A 27408-nucleotide genomic window follows, 5' to 3' on the forward strand; every position below is an offset into this window, starting at 1 on the left:
GCTGCTCTTTTCTCTCTGAGCTATATCTTGGTAATGTAGCTGCGGGTAACAATCATAGACCTTTACCTGACCAGGCCCATTCCTGATTTCACCTTTCATTATCAAACCTGGCAGCGACTGGTTCTTGGCGAACATGTAGACCAAATAAGAGGTCATAGTGAAGTATTTCTTGGTTTCAAGCTCAATTAGCTGAGTGTGGATGTTGTCGCTTATGATCTGGGCCCAGTCAAACTTAGACTTCCCAATGAAGGCTTGCTCTGTGAAATAGAACATCCATTCTTCAAAGTAGTTGGATTTAGGAAGTCCCATAACTCGGCCGAGTAATGTGACCATATCCCCATGTTCATTATGAAAATCACTTCTTGGGGTCTTTTTCACAATTCTGGCGCTTGGAAGCCTTCTCTCCTTGTACCACTCTTCGTTGATCAGTGCTTTGCATCGGGCCGGATTCATATCATATGCCCCTTGTGCTTCATCTATGGTTGTGGCTGTGGGATTGTTTGGGAAGGGAATGTCGAATGCGTCGCTGATGGCCTCAGGAGTGAAGTTGGCGATGGTCATGTTCTCAAGGAGCACCAATCCGGAATTTGGCTGATAGTGTCGAGCGGCCTCTACTACTAACTCATAGTTCTGTACTACTGGAGGAAATCCTGTCGCCTGGGCGATGCCACTTTCCACCATCTGTCTAGGCTTGCCATATGCGTTAGGGGAGAAGACCCGATTCTTGAAGTCCTGAATGTCAATATGGCCTAAGTCGGTATCACCGATATTGTCCCAGACGCTCTGAACTTTTGACTCCCTCAATCCTCCTCTTTGATACTGATACTTCATCCTTTCAACTTTGCGTGGGATATCTGATTTGGGTGCTCGCGATGTCTCGGCTGCAGCGGGCGTCTTTGATGATTCTACTGCCAATTTAGGCATTTATCCTGCACAGTCGGGCGCGGATTACGAGGTGATACAAAAGAAGTAAGGCGGGTTAGATAGAAATTACTCCAGCATTCAAGGATTGATTCAAAATTTAGATTGGACATGGAGCAACATTTCTAGCTAAGAGCTTGATTGGTTTGAACCAAAGTATTTATGAAGCTTTTGATCGCGAATTTATACTTAAGCATTTTGGGTTTATTTTCAATAGGGACAGAGCTCGAAAAATTCTCCTAAGTTTGAAAATGCTATTTCTAGTTAAACCTTAGGAGCAAATTCTAAATTTTGACTGCTTTGCACAACGTTTTACAAGCGAAAAAGATGCAGATTTCGAAAATTTAAGGATTTTAATTAGATTTCGCACATACGTCTATTTGATTTATAAGCACTTCAGATGATCAAGAAAGACAAAGCGTACTTACCTAACGAAAACGGATGGCGAGGAATTGCCCGACCTTGTTGCGTAAAGATGAATGGACAACTCTGCAATTTTTTTGAATTCCAACGGTTATCTTCTTAATTCAAATTTTCGCGGTTGCTGTTTGAAAGGAATTTATCATTTTTAAACGGTTTTTTACCTCGGGCAATTGGCAATCTGAATTTGAGTGTGAATGGTTTGCAACGTTTTACCTTGAATGCAAAATGCGCGAAATTGGATTTGTCTCCCTTCCAAAATCGGACATGATCCTCCTTTACATGAAATTCGGCAGTATGGAGAGGGTTTATGGCGTTTTGAAAATTTCTTACAGTGCGACTCTGGAGGTTTGAAGAGCTCCTGCAAATTTTTAAAAAAAATCCTCACACTTATCCCCTTTCTGATGAATTTCAGAGAATGGGGGGGGTTTACCAATTTCGAATTGCGCTTTCCTTGATGAAATGCTTGAGCGCTACCACGCAACCTTCGGACCTAAGCGACTTTCGAGGGGGAATGGAGGATTTTTATCAACTTCAAGCTCCTTACTTGCCCTACGCGTTGCAGTGTTGAAGTTTATGGCGAATTTTCGAAGCTATGGCGCTGCTTTGCAAACTTTAAAACTGCACTTTCTATCCCTAAGGGTGAACTTCGGGCTATGAACGCCCTTCGCACTTTTCGCGATTTGAAAGATTTCGGAGTTTTAGACGTTTGGAATTTTGTATTTTAGGCCAAATTCGGACCTTTGGCGCCTTTTGGCGAATATGGGAGCTTTAGCATTTTTTGCAAATTGGACATATATTCGGACCCTAGCGCATGTTTCGCAACTTTTCCAAAAACTTTGGAGTTTCGGACCCTAAATGCTATTTGGAATTTCGGGCTTTTCGCCCACTTTAAAATAAACTTCGGACCATGACCACTTTTCAGAACACTTTTTGCAAATTTTACGAATTTCGGGGCTTAAGGCGTTTTTACAACTTGTCTAGAATTTCGGACCTAAACCACCTTTATGCAAATTTACGAATTTCAGGGCTTAAGGCGTTTTTACAACTTGTCCAGAATTTCGGACCTAAACCACCTTTTTGCAAATTTATACAAAACTTTGAATTTCGGCCCCAGGGTCCGAAATTGGATGTTTTAAGTGAAATTCGAACCTCTAGGGGCTTTTTGCAACTTTCCCACATTTTTGAATTTCAGCCCCAGGGTCCAAAATTGGAGGACTTGGGCAAAATTCGGACCATTTGGGGTCTTTTGCAAACTTTCCAAGCATTTTCGGACCTTAAGCCAGTTTTGGGAAATTTCGAATTTTTTGAAATTTAACCCCAAGGTCCGAAATTCGGCCCCCTGGGCGATTTTAGCAATCTTTCAACCTGGTGAAGCTTTAACGTTTTGGCATCTGGGTCTGAAATTCGGCCCATAAGGCGATTTTGGGAACTTAAGTGAAATTTCGGACCTTGGATCAATTTTCGCCAGATTCTACAAATTTTGGATTTTGGATCAGTTTTGGAATTTTAAGGCATTTGGGCAAGCTTTGCAACCTTGGCGTTTTGGCCAGGAAATTCGCTGCTTCGCCAGCAGGCGAAAATCATCCTTTATTCAAATCTCATAAACATCACAAGGACAAACCTTATGCAATCTATCTCATCGCTCTCAGGCCAAAAATGACAATTTTGGGTCCTCGTGCGACCTTCAGACACACTACTCTTTGCTTGGCGGGCTTCGCCAATTTCTATCACCTTACGCCTATTCAAGGCGATTTCACAATTTTGAACAAACTCTTGGCATTTGTGCCCGAGGGCTAGACTAGCCTGATGGATTCATCGGCTCTTTTCATTGACATCACCACTTCACGGACCAGTTGCGGGCTCGCTCGAAAGGACGCAAGACACTCTGTACGAAACTCAACAGGGCGAGAACGAAAGGCTCAAAAACAGGAAGGGGGACCTTGTCGGCGACAGGGAGCGTTTGCAACGCACAACAGGCAACTCCCACTAGTTGTGTCATGCAAAAGTTGCCTCATCTATAGAGACTTCGGGCCACATCCTATTACACAACATAGCTAGGTGTGCAAAAATTTGCACCAAGCAAAAATTAAGGCCTCTAAAACTACACAAACCTTCATGATGCATGCCATTTTCACAATTTTATGACATAAACATGAAATTATGTATGCAAGCATTTTTCCATTTATAAAAATGTTTTAAAAAAAATTACTTTTTTTGTTTTATTTTGGGCAGCCCTTGGGTCCCGCTCAATCCACCTGGGTTCGGCCCACATTCGCCCAAGGTCCATATCAAGAACCCAGGATGCCCAAGAGGGCTCCTGGGTGAACCCCATGAGGAACCAGCCAAGGACCAAGACCAGGGCTCCTAGGGGTTTTAGAGGACCCCAGTGATAGAGACAAAAACTGCTAGAGATCCCCATCTTTATTATCTATTTAATAAGTCTAATTTGTTATTTAATTTTTAGTCTTATATGTGAATGACTTTATTCTTACCATAGAGAAGCTCAAAAGATGTCGCTAGAGGGAATTGGCATCCAGATTTGATATGAAACATATCAGCCTTAGGCACAATTTATTGGGTCTTGATGTATGGCAACATACAAGAGAAATCTTACTAAGTCAAGTAAAGTACACAACAGAGATTCCAAAAGAATACAAATGTTATAGTGTTAGCCCCTTAGTACTCTAATGGTTCCAAATCTAACACTGAATGCAGATTTAAAATCAAAATTGATGGATCCTTTTATATAAAGGCAGTTGATAGGTTCTCTCATATACTTGGTAAGATTAATTATTGAACTTGATATTTGCTTTGCAATAAATAAATTGAGTTAGTTTATGGTTCAGCAAAGGCAAGTTAACTGGACTGTTACAAAGCAACTTTTCCATTATTTGAAGGGCACACTTAATTATGGGTTAAAAAAAGTTAGAGACAAAGAGTTAATCTTGCATGTCTTTGTGAATTTAGACTAGGCATTTGATGCTAGTACTAGGAAGAGCACCTCAAGGTTTTGTTTCAACTTGGGGTTAGATATGATATCCTAGTTTAGCAAGAAATAGGCAGTAGTAGCATTAAGTTCAGCTGAGGCAGAGTATATAGCAGCTTTTTCTACTAGTTGTGAGGCTACATAGCTTCACAAGTTGATAACCGAAATTATTGATTAAATATTAGAGCCAACTATAGTATACTGTGACAATCAAAATTGTATTAAGCTCTCTAAAAATATATTATTTTATGCTTACTCTAAGCATATAGATATCTGTTATCATTTCCTCAAAGGCAGTTTAGAAGGTAGTATTTCTTCAATATGTATCCTCATATGAGTATGAGGTAGACATTTTGATAAAGCCCTTGTCAAAACAAAAGTTTGATATTCTAAGAACTAAGCTAGTTTTGGTGTAGAGCAGGTTCCTCGCATGGAGTGTTATTTTTTTATCACTCAAAGTGTTATTTTCCAATTAGCACAACAGCAATGGAGTTGGGTGTCTAAACATTTCATGTTTAGCAAGTTAGCTGGGTGCAGAAACATCCTGCATTTAGCTAATAAAACTGCTACAGATAGACACTTTTATTTAGTACCAGCATTCATAGATTTAGGATACCATACTTAGTGTTAGCTTTCCTAAATTTAGGTGCAAAGTGTCTAGTCAACTTTTCAACAATTTATAGTTTGTTTTATTTATTGTCGTAATGTCCCCTATTTATACACTGTCAATTACCAAGAGCAGCATCTATGTTACTACCTTCTATTGCTATTAATTGAGCATAACTAACTAATTCTTTGTAATATAACTTATGATGCCATTAAAAACAATGCCCAAACCCAAACCAATCTGACCCTATTCCCAGAAGGGGGCTTGGCTGCCTAGGGCACTTGACACCACCTCCTTAATGTAACCCAAATTACCGGAACTCAGTCCATTCACCCTTGGGGTTTGCAGCCCAGATTTCAGGAGTTGTCCTTTCACCCTTGGGGCTTTCTATTGAAGTGGTTTTATTCTGCCCCTCCCTAACAGCACACATCTCCCTTGGGGAATAGAAGGATTAGAATAGATTTATGACTTAGGAGAAAGTTATGGCAATAGCACTTCGTACTGTGGATGTATATTAAGACTGTCATACATATTGCAGTGTATATTAATATTACTATTAAATTCTGCATAAGAACATTATCAGGCTTCATATATTAAACATATATATTAAGCATATTCCCATGCATACCACCAAGAACAAGGATGTTACTGCCTTTAACTTATTAACAGTTCTGATCTGATCTGATCCATGGTGATGTCACTGGATGCTTTAGATTCCTTTCCTTTATATCTCTCAATGTGAGGGAGAGGTCACACCTCTTCATCATGTATGCCCTTTGGCAAGAGGCATACCCTTTCACCATTAGCACCCTTTGAAAGAGTGCAACTCTTCATTATTTCTGCCCTTTGAAAGGGACACAACCTTTCACAATCAGATCTGCACTTCAAATTATGCCCCCTCAAATGAAGTTCTCTTCTCCCTTTTATATCTCATATTTGAGGGAGTCACAACTTTTCATTTTATGTCTTTTGACTATTCATTAACTTAATTATATTTTAATTATATTCTTTAATTTTTAATTTAAATTCTTTTAATATTTTAATTTATTATTTATTATTTATTATCAAATTCTATTTCAAAGTGGGTACATCACAATTGTTTTCTTTCTTATTTTTAGTTTGGCATAAGAGCAGTCAACCTTCTTATTTTTAGAGAGATACTAAGTGATGGAAAAGGGGATAAGGCTACAGCTTTAATTAGCACTTCAGTTCTGTGCTGGGCACCCAAGTCAGCAAGTCTATTTAATTACCATGGGTGCTCACTTTTACGACACAGAAAAATTAAGAATAAGAAGAGTATTCACATAGCATGTAATAGCATTCTGATTTCACCTTATTGGTTGATTTTCATACTACTAACAGAATTGTTTTTGTAGGTTAATGTACTCAGATGACAGTTGTTTTGATTGATGTTTCAGTTTGCTAATTAGGTTATTTTTTAGTACAAAACTTTCTTACCATGGTCTGACTTCTAGCAATGGTTAGTTTCACATATATTTTGCTCACACCAATTGATCATGTCATCATGACAGTTTGAATGCCATAAACCCCCAGAAAAGGAGAAAAATACATAATGGCTATCATCCATAAATAGTATATTGCTTGCTAACCAAAGAAATTGTTCTACAACATAGTTTCTATTAGTTGCTAATATGTTTCATAGAATAACATTAGAAAGAAAATAATCAAAATTGATAAACAAATCTTCTTACTAAAACTGTTATGAAATGCCCAATCTGTTGTGTAATTTTACCTATAAAAATTTAAAACCCTTATACTATTACATATCTTGACAAGAAAGAATATTAAAAAATGAAAAAGTGTATTATGAATTTATTTTCTATAAGACCAATATGAAGATTTATTTTGTGCTGGTATAATGAAACCTAGAGTTGTGTTTTTCTTTTTCTTTATAAAGAATGTGACAAATCAATTTGAATAATGTTACATTTTATTTCACTAAAACTAAATGACTCTTTTTCACAAATCCTTGTTTAGGCATTATGAAATCTTACTCCCCTATGTAGAGTGAGTATATGATTATTTACCTTTTATTTTACTTGCCAGGAAAAGTGGTATTGTGCCCCCACCGCTGCCAATACACAAAATGCGCATCTTTTGTGATCCAGAGATAGCATGCCTCAAATCAAAACTTGTTGAAGCCAAAGTTGTCAAACCAGTTGATATCATACTTTTCACATCTACCAAACAAAACAATATTAATATGGTTGGATGAACTAGATAGTGTTTCAAATTGAAAACATTAGAACCTCAAATCCAAATGTTTTTGACCCAAAAGAAATCATCTACCATAAAAATTATCAAGATCATGCACCCTTGCCACAAATACACTACCTAAAATAAGCCAGCAATTTTGCTTGTTGTGTGTTCTCCAAAAGAAAAAACATTAATAGTTGAGGTGCAAGCAAGGTTCAAGTAGAACTTTAAAATGGAAAAGAATAAACAAATTGTGTGTTATAACACAAAGGAAACAATCTATACACTAAGGTTGGTCTCTTTGTCTATGTTAGTGCTCCCTAGGGACGTGTCCTGTGCATATTTTATCTCATCCATTGCAAGGGACGTTTTGGGGACTTTGAGACGGCTTGGAAACGTCCCCTCCCCATCCCCTTTCTGCCCAAAAAGTAGGAGATGTCCCCGAAATGGCTCCTAGAAGCCAGGAGACAGCAATGACAGCTATCAGTACCCTACAGCTCAGCCAGCTGTAAAGTCCATTCAAAAAGGAAAAACATTCATGGAAAAGCCCACAAGGATCCCCCCCCACCACTTCAAAACATTTAAAAAACCTTAACCTATTTTACTTATTAAAACAACCATAAAGAAAAAAACATTCTCATTTTGACATTTGCAAACTTATGTTGAGGAGCAGCAAGTCAAAGAGGAGTTAACAGCAGTTGAAAAAGGAGATTAGGACATCAAATCCACTACATTAGAGGTAAGTTCTTCATCTTACATTTGTCTTTAAAATTTGTTTTACATTTTTTGAAGTTTTTTTCAGAATTTTTAACACAGTGAGGGCATTGTAAGTTTATTTTCCTTATATTTGAACTTGCAGCCTTGTTTGAAATTTTAAACCAACAAAAATCATGAGCAATGGTGAGAATAGTGATAGTGAGGAGGTTGAGATTCAAATGGAAGAAAGTAGACCTAGAATAGAACTCATAGAAGTGTGATAGCCACTGGAGATTCTTCGGGGAGTGAATTGTACCAGGGCCAGCAAGTTCAAACCCATTTGAATGTCCTACCGAACTCCTTAAAAATTATGCAAAAGGGCCTTTTAACTGCAAGAAACCCCTACTGCAATTTGCAACAAGAGTTGATAAAGATAAAAAAAATACAAGGGGGAGTAGAGAATGGCTTTTCCATTTGTGCCACAAAAAATTTAGGGGCAGCTATACAAGATTTTATTGTCATCTTTTAAGGATAGGTGGTAAAGGGGTGAAAGGTTGTGAAACTATAACGCCAGTTGAGAAGATTGAGGCAACTAGATTGCATATGGAGGGGGAGGAAAAAAAGCAAAGAACTTCATTGGAGAGTTTGCAGCCTAGTGTACTGTTGTCTATAGGATCCATAAATGTTGGATTTCATGGGAGAGAGAGTTCTACTTCACTAGAGAAAAGAAAACAACTACAAATGTTGCAACTATGTTTTCACACACAATTGCAAGATGTGGCTTATTCCTCTATTGTCAAGTTTTTTTATTCTCGTGCCATACCATTTCATGTGGCACGTTCACTATATTTTAAACAAATGTTTAAAGACGTAATAGTTGCTGGTCCTTCATTTATTCCACCTAGAGAACATAAGCTACACACCACCCACCTTGATAGAGATTATTCCAAGGTGAGTGTGTTGATGGAAGACATGAAACAAACTTGGATAAGGGAAGGATGCTCAATCACCATGGATGGGTGGACCAATAGTAAACATTGGCCACTCATCAAATTTGTTGTCACAAGTTCAAGTGGCTCTTATTTTCTTAGAGCTATTGAATGTTCAGGGAAAAGGAAGGATGCAACCTTCTAATTTCAAATTTTGAAAGTTACCATAGAAGAGGCTGGAGCCTCTAATGTTGTATAGGTAGTGACTAATTCATCCCGTGTGTGTAAATTAGCTAGCTTGATGGTGGAGAGTGCTTATAAGCACATTTTTCGGACCCCATGTTGGGTTCATGTGTTGAACAATACTTTGGAGGACAATGGGAAGATAGATTAGGTGACAGTAGTGTTGTCAAAGGCTAGAGATGTGCAGATGTTCATTTGCAAAATCAAGCTTCACTTGCTTTGTTTAAGACATTTTGGGGGAAGGAATTCCTCAAGCCTCTAGACACTAGATATGCTAGCTATTTCATTTTGTTAGAGACAATGCTTGAGGTCCAAGAGGCTTTGCAATTAATGATGGTCAATGCATAGTGGGGTAGATGGAGAGAGGCAAGCACATCGGAAGGAAGAAGCGTGAAAGAAAAAATCCTTGATGATGATCGATGGTCCACAATGAAGTAACAAGAAAATTGCTGATTTTATTATTTAATTTTTAAAATGTTAATTAATTATTTATTAATGTTTCTAACTTGTAAAACATTTCCATTCTTTATGAAGATTTTAATTTTTGTAACTTGTTTGCAGTTGTACATATATTTGCTCCTTCGTTGAGCCTATTGTGCAAGTGATTAGATATGTTGTGACTGACTCTACTAGCCTCAGAGAGATTTATGAGGCCTTTGATAGCATGCTTGGACAGATCAAGCAAGCAATCATAGCAAGGACCCTATTTTGGGACTTTATGAGGAGCATCTTAGGCCCATTGTGATGCAATAGTGGAGCACTATGAATACCCCACTTCATATGGCATCCTATACTCTCAATTCCAAATGGTATTCAGCAAGACTTGAGAAAGTGCCTCTATCTCATGATGAAGAGGTGAAAGAAGGCTTTGTTTAGTCCTAAATGTATGGTTGGTGAAGAAACAAATAACACAGTATTTCCCACACATACCAAATATTCATGTAACAAAACAATTGCACATCACAGCATAAATAACAATGATACAAATTAGACCAGAAGGATTATATCTTCATTCCAGTGTCCAGAAATGTCCATACATAATTCCCCCTACTGAGGTTCCAACCAAACAACATAAAGACCCAATGGTTGGTCAAGTTGCCAACCGTCACCAACTCCCAACTACCCGGGAACCTCTCGGCGACAACATAAACATAAACATAACATAACACACTTACCAATATTATTCTTACTAACATACGTTATCTAACCCTAACATTAGCGGCTCTCGGCGACAACATAAACATAAACATAACATAACACACTTACCAATATTATTCTTACTAACATACGTTATCTAACCCTAACATTAGCCCCCCAAAAAACGTAGTCGTCTTCTAGACGACTCAGTGAAGAAAAACTGAATTATATAAAACATAGCTAAGACCGAGAAGAGGGAGGAGACGTCCCTGTAGTGGCTGCAGGAGGAGGTTGTTGTCCGGCGTGAAATTTCAGGTTCTTTTCTGCCAGCAGCTGCCATTCCCGTGCTTTCTTTACCATGTGAGTAGCTTCTAGTAGCTTTTTATCTTTTTGTTCTAGCTGTAAGGTAAGCTCTGCCACCTGGGCTGCTAATGCCTGTGCCTCCTCCTGTATGCTGCAACGGGCCTCATAGGTGGTCATCTTCATTTCCATCTCCTTCCTCAAGTTCCTCTCCACTGTAGCTAACTGTACCTGCTTCTCGCCTTCCTTCTCCAGTGTTGTTATGTACATCTGCTAAGCCTCTTGCTCCACCTAGTGTTGTCGCATCTGTAAGTACACCTCCCGAAAGGCCTTCTCCATGCTGCGGAAGGTGGTGCTCATGCCTCCTACCAGGTGCCTGTGGGTCCAATTCTGAATCATCTCAGGCGTACTATGGTCCGGCCACCCTTGCTGCTCAAAGTGGCGCGTGAACTCATCCGTACACACCACAGTCATGAAGTGACACAGCTGTGTAGCCTTGGCTGAATTGTCGGCCTCCATCTGTCCAGTAAGCTGAGCCATGTTGCGTGCAACATCGAAGAGCCCTTGTAGCTCCCCTAGGAATCGTCTAAGTGAGCTTGCTGGATCACTCGGATCGGGTGGTGTAATGTGGAGCCCTACGAGTGCTCCCTCCGTTCCACTGCTCTGCTTGTCACTTCCTGGGTTCTGATGCTCTCGATCAGTGGATCTCTCTCTATCCAAGTTTGGGATAGTAGTATCTCTATCTGGAGTCATGCCCGCCCCAATGGCCATGTTATGCGGTGCAGGGGAGGGCGGAAGGTGCGGGGCAAGTGCGAACTGCCCTAGCCATCCATCCAATGAGGCGTCTATATCTTCGTCTGTAAGAGTGTCCAATGTTGTTGTTGCCTCCAAGTCACCCTCAGTCCCCTATATATTCCCTGTCTCCTTCCCTGCTGGGGTCGTACTAGTACCTGTTGGGGTCGTACCAATATCTACTGGAACCGTACCAGTATCTGATGCACCCATACCGGTTTCTGCTAGTACTGTACCAGTTCCTGTCGTACCCACATCTGTCGTACCCTCCTGCCGTAAGTACGGTCAAGCTGATCTATGGTAGGGATACTCGTCACTGTGCCGGTGGTTCCCCTTCGCTGATTTTTTGGAACAGCACCCCTACTAGTCGTACATCTCCCACGGGGCTAGCTACTGCAAGCGCTTCCTGAGGTACCAAGTGAGTCGAGGATAGTTTCAAGGGTGTGAATTTTACCCTCGTACTTTTCCATTGGGCTCGTAACCCTCCCTGTTGTTCCTCCTCTTCCTGTTGCCACGACTATGTTTCCTCTTCCTCCTCCACACTTGTGTGTCCTGTCAGATGGAACCCCTCATCACCACTTTCCTGCTCTTCAGTCTCTTCCACCTCCTCCCCTGAATCTTTTGCACTGCTAACATCTTCAATCTCCATGGATGTCCAGTTTCTTCCTCTTTCTGGTTGGCTGCGCAGTGTCGCCTAGGGTGTCCAGATGGATATAGTAGTACATGGTGGATTTATTCTGTTCTACCCGTCCGCGTGGTTCAAATGTTCCCCATACTTTTGGTGGTACCTGCAGACGTACGGCATCCAGGAACAAGTTGATAGCATGATGGCACATGTAGAACGTCTTGTGTTCTAGTCTCAGGAAATCATGGATTCGTTCTACCAGGAGTTGCCCGCAATTGTACACCTTCCCGCATCTGATCCCATTCATTAATCCTATCATCCATATAGCTATGTCGGATGCCCGGCTGGCTCCTGTAAGGCGGCTTTTGACCAGGTCCATTAACATCCCCCATTCTCCTAGTGCGATAAACGCACGCTTCATTCCTCTATTGTCAGCCCAGGCACTTTTCCACTGCTCCTCCGTGAGATCGTCTCTGCACACCGATCCATCAACCATTTCTTCTTTTCCCTGGTGAGTTTTTTGGTTAGTTTGGCTGCAGATGCCCCTTTCTCGGGTATACCAAATACCCGCCTAAAATCCTCTGGTTTGAACGAAACTTGCACTGTGCACCCTTGGAACTGAATGACTGAAGCTCAATACTGTGGATTATAGCCCGATACCATGGTTCGCAAAACTGGCTCAAACTCCTTAATGCTGAATGTGGGCATTTGGATGGCGTGGTCGACCTGTGCCCTCCTGAGAGATTCCTTCATCACATGGTCTAGAGGGGTTTCTTCCCACCAGGTATGGCATTCGCTACCGGTCACACTTTCAAATGCCATACATTCGCCGTCGTGAGTCCCTCTGAGTCCTTTGGTGCCTTTGGTTTGTTCCTGGTTTTCTTGTTGCTGGCGGGCTCTGTGGCAATCATGGTTGTACTGCAACTGCCTTTTTCTATTCTTCTTCCCTTGCCCCGTCCTTGGTCATTATTATAACTGTCGGAAAGATTGTCTCTCCAGTTTGTACGACCCATTGTACCACTCACAGTTCCCTTGCCGTATAGCTTCCTTAACGTTTTCTGCCAGACGACCCCCTTGCTTCTTATATCTGCCTGCTGCCTGCTTGAACGAACTGTTGCGTACTGGTTTTCGTACCGTACAGTACGGTACTTATTTTCCTGCTTCTTTCTCCTTAGCTAGGCGTACGATATGTGTAGGGCTCCGTACGAAATAGGGTACTGAGGTGGCCTACCGTACGTAGCACTCTGTCGATCTTGGTACCTACCGTACGGACAAGGTGTTGTCGTCGTACGTCATACACTTCTCCTCTGGCTGCTTTCCTTGTACCGTACGTCGTACGGTCTCTTCCACAAGCGAATTCTCCTTACTGTGTTTGTACGTGTAGACCGTACATCGTACAGCAAAAGCTTGTCTCCACTCCTCGTGCGTCGTATGTCGTACGTGGTAGGCCGCCTTTCATCTTTCTCTGGCACGTTCGTACGCGAAAACCGTATGTCATACGGTGAAACCTATTGGCGCCCTTGCGTCCTTGTCTGTGCAATCCGTACGCCATACGTGTTAGGCCACCTTTCGTCCTTCTCTGGCACGTCCGTACACGAAGCCCGTACGTCGTACAGTGAAACCTTCTGGCGCTCGTGCTTCCCTGTCCGTGCAATCTGTACGTCGTACGGACTTGTCAATTCTTCCTTGTTTGCCTTTGCGTCCGTATGGTTGGTCCTTATGGTGTATTGGTGGTTGTCCCTTCCTCTTCTTCGTCGAACAGTTGCTTGCTTCCGTCTTCTTAATTCTGCCTGGCTGTCGGGTTCACCTTGTTGTCTTCCCTGCGCTATGCCTAATGGAACCTCGTGGAGGCTTTTATAATCACTTCTCCTTGCCAGGGTTAGGGTTAGGTGTAAATGTTTTATTCTTGACATAAAATAAATGCCTTTTTAGCAATCTTAATTTTTCCCTAGTGCTTTTGCTTATACTTGCCTGATATTTCAATTTTTTAATACTCGCCAACTTGGACTTAGTTGCTTTTTCCCTGTATTTCTCTTCCTTACCCTTTAAGACCCCTTTTTTTAACAGTCGTTTTACTTCCTTTATCTGACAAGGCTTTTTCAATATTAGCCCCCTTGCTTTGAATTTACCCAAGTATCCCTTGGTCTGACTGTGCCTTCTAGTTGGTCTTCTGGAAGCCATTGGCCAGTTTATTGTGTCTGTCCTTGCTGCTGAAGGATTTTCCTGCCTCCTTTGTTTCCTCCTTGTTGGCCCCATACCTTGCTTCTTTTTCAACTTCTGCATTGTTCCTTTGTTCCTCGTCCTGTCTTCCTTCCATTTCTTGTTTGGTTCCTGTTCGGAGTCTTCATCCCCATTGTGGTTCCTCTTCACCCTTGAGGCATTGTTTGGCATCTTCATTCTTATTTCTGAGTCGTGTAACCACATACATACGTGTGGTAGTCTTTTGTAGCATTCTTGCACACAACACGTCCCTACGTACTCCAAATCCCATATCTTGTCCACCAATGGAGCGGGTCCCACACCCTTGTAGCGGTCGTCAATGTAGCGATCCTCGTACTGTTGGTACCATTTTACTCTCTCCGTCAACCTCCAGTGGCCCAGCTGGGTTAGGAATCACCCGGTACAATGAATTAGGTCTGGCTTCTACCTCGCCTGCCTCGGAAGCAATGACGAATAGGTCTTCTATTTTCAGCACCATTTTTAAATAGGGACCTAAGGTTGCCCCATATACCTCCAAGTCGAGCTCTTCCTCCAAGTCCACCGGCTCCTCTTTATTTATGTTCTCAGCTCTCCTCCGGGCTTCCACTTCTTCATCAATGTCATATGCTACGTATCCCTCTCGAGGTCCTTCGTATGGGGCCCGCTTCCTCCAATGTTCTGAAACTCACACCCACACAGCTGGGTCCCCGAAATACGCATTCCTGAGGTGCTTGTGGATCCTGGGAACTGCCACAACTTCCACCCTTTTCGGTACAAGTCGTTCTTCCATGGCCGCCAAAGGCTTCGCCCAGTCATCATCCCTCCGATAGGGTTCTCCTTTCACCACTGGGTCTTCTTCGACCTCCTTGCTTCGACCAATGGTTCAATGTCCTCTCGTGGCGTATCCTAGCATGTTAATCTCAATCACAGGTTTATTCCGTTCCTTGTAGAGTTTCAACTTGGAACCATTCACAGGGTCTCTGATCGGATTGTTGTCCAGAGTCGAGAGCTTTACTGCCCCATTCCTACCAACCTCTCTAATCTTATAGGGTCCGAGCCAACCAACCTTGAACTTCCCTAGTCGCAATTCGTTCCGGTCGCTATACTTCAAAACTAACTGCCCCGGCTGGAAGTTGGCCTTCCGTAGATGTTGGTCGTGCCAATGCTTCCGTCGGCGTTGCGCCACCTCTATTGCCCATTGTGCCATCAGTCTTCGTTCATCCAGTTTTATCAAACCACCAAGCCTGGATTCAAGCTTTCTTGGTCCCCGAGTCTGTTCTCCACCGCCACCCGAAGGCTCGATATGGTGTACTCAGCTGGCACCACTGCCTCCTACCTGTACATGAGCTGAAACGGGGTATGCCCGTAGTGTCTTTGTATGTTGTACGGTACGCCCATAGCACGGTTGGTGGTCTTTCCTCCCAGTCTTCCTGTTCCACCCCACACGATTTGTAGATTATTGATACCAACACCTTGTTGGTGGCTTCTGCCTGTCCATTAGCGCGAGGATAGTACGGGCTGGATAGGTTATGGAATATTTTAAATTCTACGGTCATGGTACGAATTACTTGATTGACAAAGTGCACTCCTCTGTCACTGGTGATTTGAAGTGGTATCCCGTACCTTATGATAATCTGTTCGTACAAGAACCGTGTCGTACTCAGAGCCGTGTTATCCGGCAAGGCCCTAGCTTCTCCCCACATGGTGAGGTATTTCGTGGCAACTACAATATATTTGCACCGGTGCATGTTACTTGGCTTCAAAGGTCCCACAAAGTCTAAACCCCACCGTTCGAATAACTCCTGCGGCTACGAAGGAAAGAGAGGCATGAAGTCCCTCTTGAGTGGTTTTTCGGCTCGTTGGCAAGTGTCACACCGGATCACCCACTCTCGAGCATCAGTGTGTAGTGTTGGCCACCATAGACTGGCCAAAAGCACTTTCCTGGCGGTTGCATCTGGTCCCATATGTCCACCTGCTAACCCGTCGTGTGCCTCCTTTAATACACTACGAATTTCCTCCTCCATGACACACCTCCTCAAGATTTGGTCGAGACCCATTTTATATAAAAGCCCATTAATTAGTTGGAGGTCTTGCTCTTCAGTGCCAGCTTCCTCCGTTCCCCTGAAGGCATCTCGCTTGGAAATGTGGAGGTAGATAGGTACTGGCCTATCTTTTCATACCAAGTTGGTAGTATTGTAATTTGGAACAAGTGTGCATCTGGAAAGTCTTCGTTCACTCCCTTGGCTGGTTCCCCTGATTTGATCCTTGATAGTTGGTCGGCCATTACATGGGACTTCCCTGGCCGTACAACAATGGTGAAGGTGAATTTCTATAAGAGTAGTAGCCACCGACTTACCCTCCCCTGGATGATTGGTTTATTCACCAGGTACATTAGTCCCTGATGGTCCACATAAAATGTGAACGGTGTAGCCAACAAGTAGTGCCAAAACTTTTGTACTGCGTACACCATCCCTAGTGCCTCTCGCTCTGTTGTGTTGTAGTTTCGTTCGCCCTTTGACAGGAGTCGGCTTGCGAAAAAGACGGAATGGTCCAGTCCTTGCGCCCCTACTTGGGCGAGGGTAGCACCAATTGCAAAGTTGGAGGCATCGACGTGTACATGAAATTCTTTGTTCCACTCCGAGTATACCAATATCGGTGCACTCACCAGCCGGTCTTTCAACTCTTTGAAGGCTTCTTCCTGTTCCGTACCCCATCCAAACGACTCTCCTTCCTTGTCAACTTATCTAAGGGCCAGGACACCTACACAAAGCCTTTGATGAATCTCCGGTAGTAGCCGACATGGCCGAGGAATGATTTCACCCCTGTCACGTTTGTTGGGCTCTCCATGTTGACAATTACTCCTATGTTGCCCGGGTCTGTCTTCAAACCTTATGTGGCCCAGGAGTTTCCCTTGTGGTACCATAAACCTGCATTTCCTTGGGTTCAGGGCTAACCTAGCCTTCCGACATCTTTCCATGCACTCCCCCAGAGCCTTCAAATGGGTGTCTCGATCGCTAAAAATCGACCAGTCATCCAGAAATGCACTGAAGTTTCCTACAAAAATCTTGTCAAAAATGTGCAAAATTATTCTCTGGAAGGTTGCAAGCGCATTGCATAGTCCGAAGGACATGCGATTATAGGCATACACCCCTTCCTCCACCACGAATGTGATCTTCAACTTGTCTTCTTCCGCAATACTTATCTGATTGTACCCGGAGAATCCATCCAGGAATGTGTATATCTCGTGCCTGGCGACCTCTTCAAGGATGTTGTCAGTGAATGGAATCAGGAATGGTTCCTTGATGGTTACTCCATTCAGGAACCTGAAATCTACGCATATCCTTATTTGATTAGCTTCCTTTTTAAGAGAGATGACTATTGGGGAAACCTAGTCACTAGTTTCCAATTTGAATATGATTCCTGCTTCTAACATTTTATTGATCTCCTCATTTACTTTGGCTGCATAGTTTTTGTTCATCTTGTACAGCCTCCTTCATACCGGTTGGGCTCCTGGTAAGAGGGTTATGCGATGTACGCATAGCTCCGACGGTACCCCCTTCAAGTCCTTGTAAATCCAGGCAAAGACATCTTTATATTCCAAGAATATCTTGAAGGCTATTGCCTTCAGCACGGGGTTCCAGTCATCCCCTACAAGTATCACTTGTGGTTCTTCCTCATTGTCGAGATTAACCTTCTCCACACCTCGTTCCTCGTACTTGATGGGTTTATCTCGTTCAAACTGGTGGGCTGGCATGTCATCCATCCGTGCCATTCCCTCTTGGTATCTACCGTACTCCAGGGGAAAGGATTGTTCTTCCATCCCGCCGCTTGATTCTCCTATCTCACATATTTGAAGCATGTGACACTCCAGGTGGAAGACCTCATAGTCCTCCATTTGCCAATGAAAAAGTTCGGCCAGTGAACTAGTTCCATCCTCGGAACATCCGTCCAGTTCCAACACTCCTTCCTCGTTGGGCTCTTTCCCTCCTCCGTCTCCTTCATAACCCCACTCCCATCTATTTGAATCTTTTGAGTCGGAATCGGAGTCGGATGACGTGAGCTCTTCACTAATGGACCGGTTCCTTAGATCGATTACATACTTATGACCGTCACTCTCGATTGAGAGCGTATTCTTTTTCCAGTTATGATTAGCTCTGGCCATGATCAGCCACCCCCTTCCCAGAAGGGCGTCCTACGCTTTTCCTTCCAGTGGGATGACTACAAAATCCAGAAGGAATTGTTGCGTCCCGATTACCACCTTTTGTGCAATGAGGGTACCGAGGGGTTTGATACCGTGTTGATCCGCACCGACCAAGTGGATGATTGGTGGCCAGAGTGTAGGCTTCGCCAAGTTTCCTCCGGTAGTACGTTGACTCCGGACCCACCATCAATAATGGTGTTTGTGAGCTTTTGTCCCATTATATCCATCTCCACTACTATCGGTTTCCATCCAACGCCTACTGCGAGTAGCATAGGGTTCATGGCATTTGTACCCGGTCCCTTCACCGAGTCAGTACTACAAGTGTCCGTAGTATTGCAATTTGGAACAAGTGTGGAGGTAGATAACGTTGCTCCAAAAATAGTGGCGATTTCCTCGTGCAGGTCTCGTACCACCTCCTCTCCTTGTTCAAAATATTCCGACGGAGTGCTTTGCGACTCGGCTCCGGAGTCCACTTCACTTGACGTCGAGTGTGGGGCCTAGTCGACGAGATCTTCCTCCGCTACATCTAGAAGTGGCAGGTTCCTGGCGACCTCGGCCAACTCCTTCCACGTACATGGTTTTTGCCTCTCCCGACTACAACTCCAACTCACACTCCGATTTCTACTGTGTTTCTCCAGACTCTTCAAGTCGGCAACCTCCCTTAGTCACCGTCTCCTTTTGGCCTGTTCTTTTATGCGGAGAGATCTCTGTACAATTCCCTCGTTTACTCCTTCGGTGGTAGTGGTACGTCTGTCTTTGTTTGGTCGTAGGGGCATCAAGTGCCAAAGGTACAACGCCGACTAGCCTCCCTCTCCTCTTCCTCCCTACGACTCGGCTCCTCGTACCGTCGCAGGACCTATTGCCGCTGAAGTTCCTTTGCCGTCTCCTCCCTTCAGTCTTGGAGTGCAATCAGATTTCTAGCAAGTAACCTTGGAATACTTACGAGCAAGTCAAAGACGGGGGTGTGTTGGTGTCTGTTTTATCATCTACCAAACATTAGGATAGGATACCCGAAGGCATTCTATCCTCTCCTGAAAAATCACTACTGATTCCAAGGTCTATATGTGCGAACAAGCGACTTTAGTGGAATAGCTTCTTGGGTAGTGTATGCTGGAATTTCAAGGAGGACTTACGTTTAACAAGTATTTTGAACTGTTGGACTTAGATGGATTTAGCAATTTTAGGCTCTTCTTTTTTGGGGGGGGAATTTTCTAGGATTTAGACTTTCAAAAGAAAGGGAAAAAAAAGGATAGGGTTAAGAAGGCTAATCTAATCCTACGAACTCTGGAGACGGTATCAACTGGGTGCTCTCGAGAAACCAAACCTTGCTTCGCCCCACTAAGGACAACTACACAAGGTCGGTGCAATCTTCAATGGGTTGTGCTTATGATCGAGATGTTGGGATGCACAGGGGATGGGCTCAGCCTAACTTTGCACAGTAGAATGGAAATCATCCATTTACCAAAAGTATGAGCGGAGATACACCATCAATTGACACTTATCAAATCCTTCATTCAGATTCACAACAATGAAAGCAAATCTAGATTAAGTGTTGAGGCAATTGAAACCATGCAAATCATTCAAATAATAGAGATTACAAAGCAACGCACATGCAATATATTATATGGAAATGACCTTAAGCAATAATACATCAAAAACCTTACACTCTCCAAATGAGAGGAGGCAACCTTATATAGTTTTCAAGAATAAATGAACGGCTGAGATCAAACAGTGGTCAAGGGCCCAGATTGAAAGCTACAAACCCTAATTAGGGTTTCCCAAAACTAACTACCCTCGACCAATGAGAAAATTACATTTGGGACACTTGTCCTTCTTGCTAAAAATGAACCATCAATGAAAATAGAAAGTTGTTGCATTGTGAAGTGTGCCCTTCTAGAAGCTTCTGGATAAGTCAGGTTTATCGAACCTGGACATGCTGACTTGGAGCGATCTAATTGGTTGGAAAATGAAGAGGCGCCACCTCAACGTGTTGAATGTCTTCCTTAAATTTTCCAATTTGTGTCAGGAAATTGTCTAAGTATGGAAATTTGATTCCTTCTTGTCACCATTTGATTCTGCTTGGGAGCTTGTCTTTTTTTTTATTTCTTTAGGAGATGAAATCCTTCAAGAAGTTGGAAATTTATCTAACTTTTCCATATTTTCACCAAGTCTGAGAACCTTTCTTTCTTGATGCTTTGAGATTCTTTCAAGTGCCTCGAATTTGGAGAAGAAATCCCCTCGTGAAGTTTTTCTCATACTTAGCCAAATTTTGGCCCTCTCTATACTTGAACGAACCTTGCTCGTGGTCCCGTCTTCAATTCTGAATTTGGCTTGAAACTCCATTTGTGTTTTTTGTGATGATCCTGCCTTCAGTTGCCAATTTATGTTGCATAGGAGGAGGGTAAAAAGCTCTAGATAACCTCTTGCAAATATAAAATGATGGGATCAAGTTGTTCAGACATTCCCTGTGATCATGCCCTCCTTCATGATACCCTGAAATTTGGAGAAGAATTTCTCCATGCCTTCATCATAACTGGGGAAACTGGAATTTTCTTGGTGAAACATTTCCCATACTTAGCCAAATTTTGGCTAAGTATGGGAAATGTTTCACACTATCTTCACGATTGGATGAACCTTGCCCGTGAACTTGTCCTCAATCTTTCGTTTGGCTTGAAACTCCAATTGCGATCTCTATGATGATCTCGCTTCTATTTCCTCCTGCAACCTGTAAAACCAAAGGAAAATAAGTTAGAAATCTATCTTGGATTGAAGAAAATCAAGGCTGCGAACGGCTAAGTGTTTGAAGAATTTTCATTTTTATTCCCATACTTAGCCATAAAAACTGAATTTTCACCTCAAAAACCCTTCATCTTAAGGCTGGTTGTGGTCACCACCAAGTGTTAAAACTTTCAAAAAATTTCATACTTAACCAAAAAAAATTTCTAATATTCAGAAAAAATCTATAAATCTGCATCATGAATTTGGTTTCACCTTCGAATGGGCAGAAGCAGGGCTAGAAATTCTCTCAAGAACACTCAGAAAATTCAGTAAAGGTTAAATAATCTTTCCTCATACTAGTTGTCTTTCTCCAAAAATCTGCGAAACTTTGGTCAGAAGCGATCATCCAACTTTCAGAAATGTCAAAAACTTTCTCCAGATGATCTTCGAACTGAAATAATTTACTAAGCTCTCCTTAGTAACTTCGAAATTGTTGGTGTAGAAATGAAGTCTGAAGTGAAGTATTTGTAAATAAAATTAACTCCTCAAGTAAAAACCCTTAAAATCTTCCAACTCATACTTCTAATTTCATCTTCAGTCTTTTTTGGAAAGCGTTGTCATGTTTCCAAATTCGAAGAAAATATCTTCCAAAAGTTTCCAATTTGGCTATAAGTTGAAATATTTATTAATCTTCCAATATTTTCTTTAAAAAAACTTTCCATTTCGGATTTAAGTTCGAAATCTTGAAGGATTTTCATGACATCACTTGTATTTTCGTTTGACTTTTCATGTGTAGGTTGACTTTTGGAAGTTTATCTTCATCTTTTTCAAGTTTTGGCGGACTTTGCTTACCTCTCCAAGGTATGGCGAAGTTTAGAGGGCTTTCCCATATGGCATGGCGGACTTCCTTGAAGGCTCCCCTTGGCATAAGGCGGAGTTTGTTGATACCTCTACCAAGGCGGACTTTGGTGTGTCCTCTACCTTGGGTGGACTTTGGTGAGTCTCCTTACCTTGGGCGGACTTTGGACTTGGTTCCCACATGGCGGAGTTTGGAGAGTCCTAAGACATGGCGGACTTTGGAGGTTGCTCCTCATGGCTCTCCCTAACATGTGTGGCGGACTTTAGGTTAGGCTCCCACCACTTTAAAGACCTTGGGCGGACTTTGGAGGTTGCTCTTCAAAAATCTTCCCAACCTATGGCGGACTTTGGAGGTTGCTCCTCATAGGCAGACTTCTAGACCTCTCCATCATGTTGCTAGGGTAGGGTGGACTTCTAAGGACTCTGAATGCTTGGAGGGCGGAGTTTGGACGAGGCTCCCACATCTTCTTTTCTCACTCCACAAGGTATAGGGCAGAGTTTAAGAGGCATGACCACCAATTGACATGCTTGGGCGGAGTTTTGATGTCCTTACCATCTTCACGAACCAGTTTGGGCAGACTTTGGAGAGTCCACAAGACATGGTGGAGTTTTGAAAGTCTTCCACATGTTTTGCTAGGGACACCAAGGGCTACTAAGACATGGCGGAGTTTGAAGAGGGCTCAAGGCATGGCTCCCACCTTGGGCAGACTTTGGAGACACCTCCTAGGGCAGACTTCTAGCAACATCCCCTAGAGCGGACTTTAGGCAAGGCTCCCACCTTGGGCGGACTTTGATGGCTTCTCCAACTTATGGCGGACTTTAAGCAAGGCTCCCCATCACTTGGCATGCTTGTGTGGACTTTAGACAAGGCTCCTCATGGCCTAGCGGACTTTGAAGGTTGCTCCCAACACTTAAGACCTAGGGAGGACTTCAAGCACCTCTCCTCATGGCCCTCTAACCTATGGCGGAGTTTAAACAAGGCTCCTCATCACTTGGCATGCTTGGGCGGACTTTAGACAAGGCTCCTCATGGCCTAGGCAGACTTTGAAGGTTGCTCCCAACACTTAAGACCTTGGGTGGAGTTTCGAAGGTCTTCCACAAGTACCTCCAAGACAGTGGCGGACTTTGGAGTGTTGGTCTTCATTGCCTCCCAACCTTGGCGGACTTTGGAGAGTGCTCCCACATGGCCTCCCAATGCATGGCGGACTTTGGAGTGTTGGTCTTCATGGCCTCCCAACCTTGGTGGACTTTGGAGAGTGCTCCCACATGACCTCCCAATGCATGGCGGACTTTGGAGTGTTGGTCTTCATGGCCTCCCAATGCATGGCGGACTTTGGAGAGTGCTCCCACATGGCCTCCCAATACATGGCGGACTTTGGAGAGTGCTCCCACATGGCCTCCCAATACATGGCGGACTTTAGAGAGTGCTCCCACATGGTCTCCCGTATCATGGTGGAGTTTGAGCCTGCAACAATACTTCAAAACCCTTGTTAGCCAGACTTGAAGAATTTTCAGAGAAATTTCAAAATTTCACAGCTTAATCAAATTTAACCGGATTAACTTGAAATTTGAAATCCATGCCTAGGTGGATCATTTGAAGCAGCAAAAAGCCTAAAATCTAGGGATTTAGCTTTTTAGGTCGAAACTTGGAGTTTTCGAGTTCCGGTCGAAGCTGGTCAGTGGTGCAAGTGTAAACCCTAGGTTTGCATCTCGAAAAAGCAAAAAGCAAACATCCCTAAAAAATAGGGAAAAGTTCTAAAAATAGCCATACCGGGGATTGGGCTAAAAATGCCAAAAACGAAACTTCCTAACAAATAGGAAAAAGCAAAAAAAGCAAACTTTCTAAAAATAGAAGTTGTCCAAATTCGTCCAAATCAATTGTGATCTTCGTCCTTTGGCCTTTCTAAGCACTCTGGTGGTGTTCGCATTCCAGAATCACATAACTTGCAAAAACTAACTTTCAATCGTCAGGGCCTGAAATGCTCTGAACTGGACAAGGCTTGGGGAAACTACAGCAAAAGGTCATAGGACACTAACAAAACCCTAGAAAGCAGGAAAAGAGAGGGTCCCCATTTGCAATGGGGCAATGTGTGAAAAAGGTCACAATAGAGTGCTAACGGTGAGTTCACCACGTACCGTGCCTTCTAAGACGGCTCTCTCCTGAGCCTCTCGCTGCACGTACTGCGTGACCGACACGTCCCACAACTCCACCAAGTCTGTTGTCAACTCATCCTCTCGGTCTTCTTCTGCGATACTCTCTTCGTGCGTGTCGCTGTCCACGACAATTAATTGCTGGTTAAATGGCCGGCCCATTAATTGCTTCCGCCTGCCGCCATAGTTATCTCCAGGTTCGTTCAAGCAACGGCACCAAAATGTTTAGTCCTAAATGTATGGTTGGTGAAGAAACAGATAACACAGTATTTCCCACACGTACCAAATATTCATGTAACAGAACAATCGCACATCACAGCATAAATGACAATGATACTAATTAGACCAAAAGAATTATATCTTTATTCCAGTGTCCAAAAATGTCCATACATAATTCCCCCTGCCGAGGTTCCAACCAAACAATATAAAGACCCGACGGTTGGTCAAGTTGCCAACCGTCACCAACTCCCAACTACCTGGGAACCTCTCGGCAACAACATAAACATAAACATAACATAGCACACTTACCAATATTATTATTACTAACATACGTTATCTACCCCTAACAGGTTTCATCAAGGCCCTTTGGAAAATGTATACCGAAGAAGAATCTACATTACTTCACACACAATGGCTTGTAATTATCAATATTTGTGGTCTAACCTTTAGCAAACCAAAAGCAATGTCAGATAGAGCTACATTAGCTCAAACCAACCCTATAGTGTTAATGTTATGTAGCTATGGTCGGATTCCTTCAAGCCGACATACATGATATACCTTAGACATTTATATGAACCAATTTATTAAATATAAATGATATAATTACATGCCAACTTGCATATACGATTTGCTAATGTTTAATAATTATATAAATAACAGGGCCGACTTGAAAGTCTGCCAACCCCTTGCATTGGGACGTGTTCCTTTGAAGGATGCCGACCCTTGGAGAAGGGTCTCTATAGATGGGTATAAAGAAAGATTATATCTCCCTTCCTTGGTATCGAACATATACACAATAAGCAGATCGACTTGCTTCTATAGCAGATCAAATTCATTCATCATCTTCAGCAATCGCTTGGCATTCACATTAGGTCGACACACATTCAGCAGATAATACATCATCTACAAGGCAGATCAACATTATACAAGTTAGATCGAACAACATAAGCAATCTGTGTATCTTATAGCAGTTCGGATTATACATACAGCAGTCTAGGGAGAATTCGTTTATACATAAAGCTTCAAGGAGTGAAGCAATCTTGTAAAGACTTTTCTATATTTGATAAATATAATCAGAGACTTTTGTTCCTAGGCTTTTCACCTTCAAGTTGGAAGGTTTTCCTAGGGCATATGTTGTGCAATTTTGTTTGAATTGTCTTACATCTACATTTCAATAATCTGATCATAAAATTAACATGGTATCAAAGCGGGTTTGAGAAGATCGTGATCAGATTTCCTTATAGCTGCGAAGTTCCCTTTCATCTCTCACCTTCAAGGAGCAATATAAAAGCCTCGAAAATGGTGTATGCTTCAAGGTCGAAGATAGACTTGAAGGTGCTTCAAACTTCACTTCGTGGAAGTTTAGAGTTCTTGTTGCACTTGAAGAAAATAATCTTCTTCAATTTGTGGAAGAAAAAGATTTATCTGAGCCAGAAGATCAAGCGGAGAAACTTCAATTCAAGAAGAATGTCATAAAAGCAAAGAAGATCTTAATTGACTCCATGAAGGATCACTTAGTGCCTCTTATTTCCAAAATGACAACTGCAAGAGACATGTCCAAAACCTTGGAAGGTCTATATGAGATCAACAACACAAGTAGGGCTCTTGCATTGAGGCAACAACTTCATCAAGTCAAGATGGTGAAAGGAGAAACAGTCATATCATTCTTCATGAAGATCTCAGAGTTGAGGGATCAACTAAGCGCCATTGGAGATCAAGTTGTGGATAAAGATCTTGTCATGTTAGCATTGAATGGCTTTCCTCATTCTTGGGAGCCATTTATTCAAAGTATAAGTGGGAGATCCAAATTGCCTAAGTTTGATCGTCTTTGTACCGATTGCATCCAATAAGAATCTAGGTTGGTTGCAAGGGGAATTGTCAAAAGTTCTCAAAATGAAGACACTCATGTTCTTGCCACTCAATCTACTAAGAAGAAAGGAAGAAATTGGAGAAAAGGCAACTTCAAGAGGAATAGAGATCAAAGATTAGACTTTGCACCTGAATCAAAGAAGAAGAAGAAAAATCTCTCCCACATTCAGTGCTTTAGATGTGACAAGTTTGGTCACTATGCAAGAGATTGTTTGACAAGGCCTAAGCAACAAATGGCAAACATTAATGAAGTCTCAACTCAAAAGGAAGCAAAAGACAACTCTAATGGATTCCTCTTCATATCTGCCTAATCAAGTAATGTTCCCATGGATAGTGACACCTGGCTGATTGATAGTGGAGCTTCTCGACACATCACAGGCTATCGAGAACATCTTTCGGATTTGGTGGAAAGGGAGTCTAACCTTCAAGTGATCATTGGAGATGACGCACGCTATTCAATGAAAGGATTTGGTGCTACATCTCTCAACCTAGAATCTAGGATTCCCCTTCATCTAAGTGATGTCTTATTCGTGCCAAAAATCAAGAGGAATCTTGTATCTATTTCAGCCTTGGAGGACAAAGGTTATCAAGTAGCATTTTTAGAAGGGAGAGTTCTTGCATGGCCAAAGAACTCCAGCATCAAGACTACACGTGTGATCGAGAATTGGCATGAGAGTTTGTACAAGCTTTCCATTCGTCCAGTTCAAGCTCTTCTACATGACTCTTCCAATTCCAGCGAACTATGGCATAGAAGACTTGTTCATCTACATTACAGGGCTCTTCCATCATTGGAGAAGATGGTTAAAGCTATTCCTAAACTTAGTCATGTACATGATGGTACTTGTAAAGGTTGTGCTATGGGTAAAAATACTAAGAGTCCAATTTCATAGCAGTGAAAGTAGGTCAAAAGAAATATTAGATCTTGTACATTCTGATTTATGTGGTCCAATGTCAATGGCATCCCTAAGTGGATTTTTGCACTATGTAATTTTCATAGATGATTACTCTAGGAAGACTTGGATTTATTTCTTAAGATCTAAAGAGTCTGATGAAGTCCTAGATAGATTTAAAGAGTTTAAGGCCCAAGTAGAAAACTTGTCTAGGAAAAGAATTAAAGTTTTAAGGTCTGATAATGGAGGTGAATACACCTCTAGTAGCTTTCGTGATTTTTGTATTGAGGCAGGAATTAAGAAGAAGTTTTGTGTCCCTTACAACCCACGACAAAATGGGGTTGCAGAAAGAAAGAACAGATCCATTGTTAAAGTTGCAAAAGCCATGATTCATGATCAAGACCTTCAAACATTTCATTGGGCTGAA

General features: G+C 42.4%; 1 protein-coding gene across 1 annotated transcript in view; it reads right to left on the reverse strand.

Moving 5' to 3' along the window:
* LOC131072192 (uncharacterized) overlaps positions 1 to 27408 on the reverse strand; it is a 114852-nt gene that overhangs the window by 54244 nt on the left and 33200 nt on the right. Inside the window, exon 3 of the mRNA XM_058008269.2 lies at positions 6986 to 7138. Coding sequence (XP_057864252.2) covers positions 6986 to 7138 — 153 coding nt within the window. The remainder of the gene's footprint in view (positions 1 to 6985; positions 7139 to 27408) is intronic.

The sequence above is a fragment of the Cryptomeria japonica genome, chromosome 11 (assembly GCF_030272615.1).
Source record: "Cryptomeria japonica chromosome 11, Sugi_1.0, whole genome shotgun sequence".
NCBI lineage: Eukaryota > Viridiplantae > Streptophyta > Pinopsida > Cupressales > Cupressaceae > Cryptomeria > Cryptomeria japonica.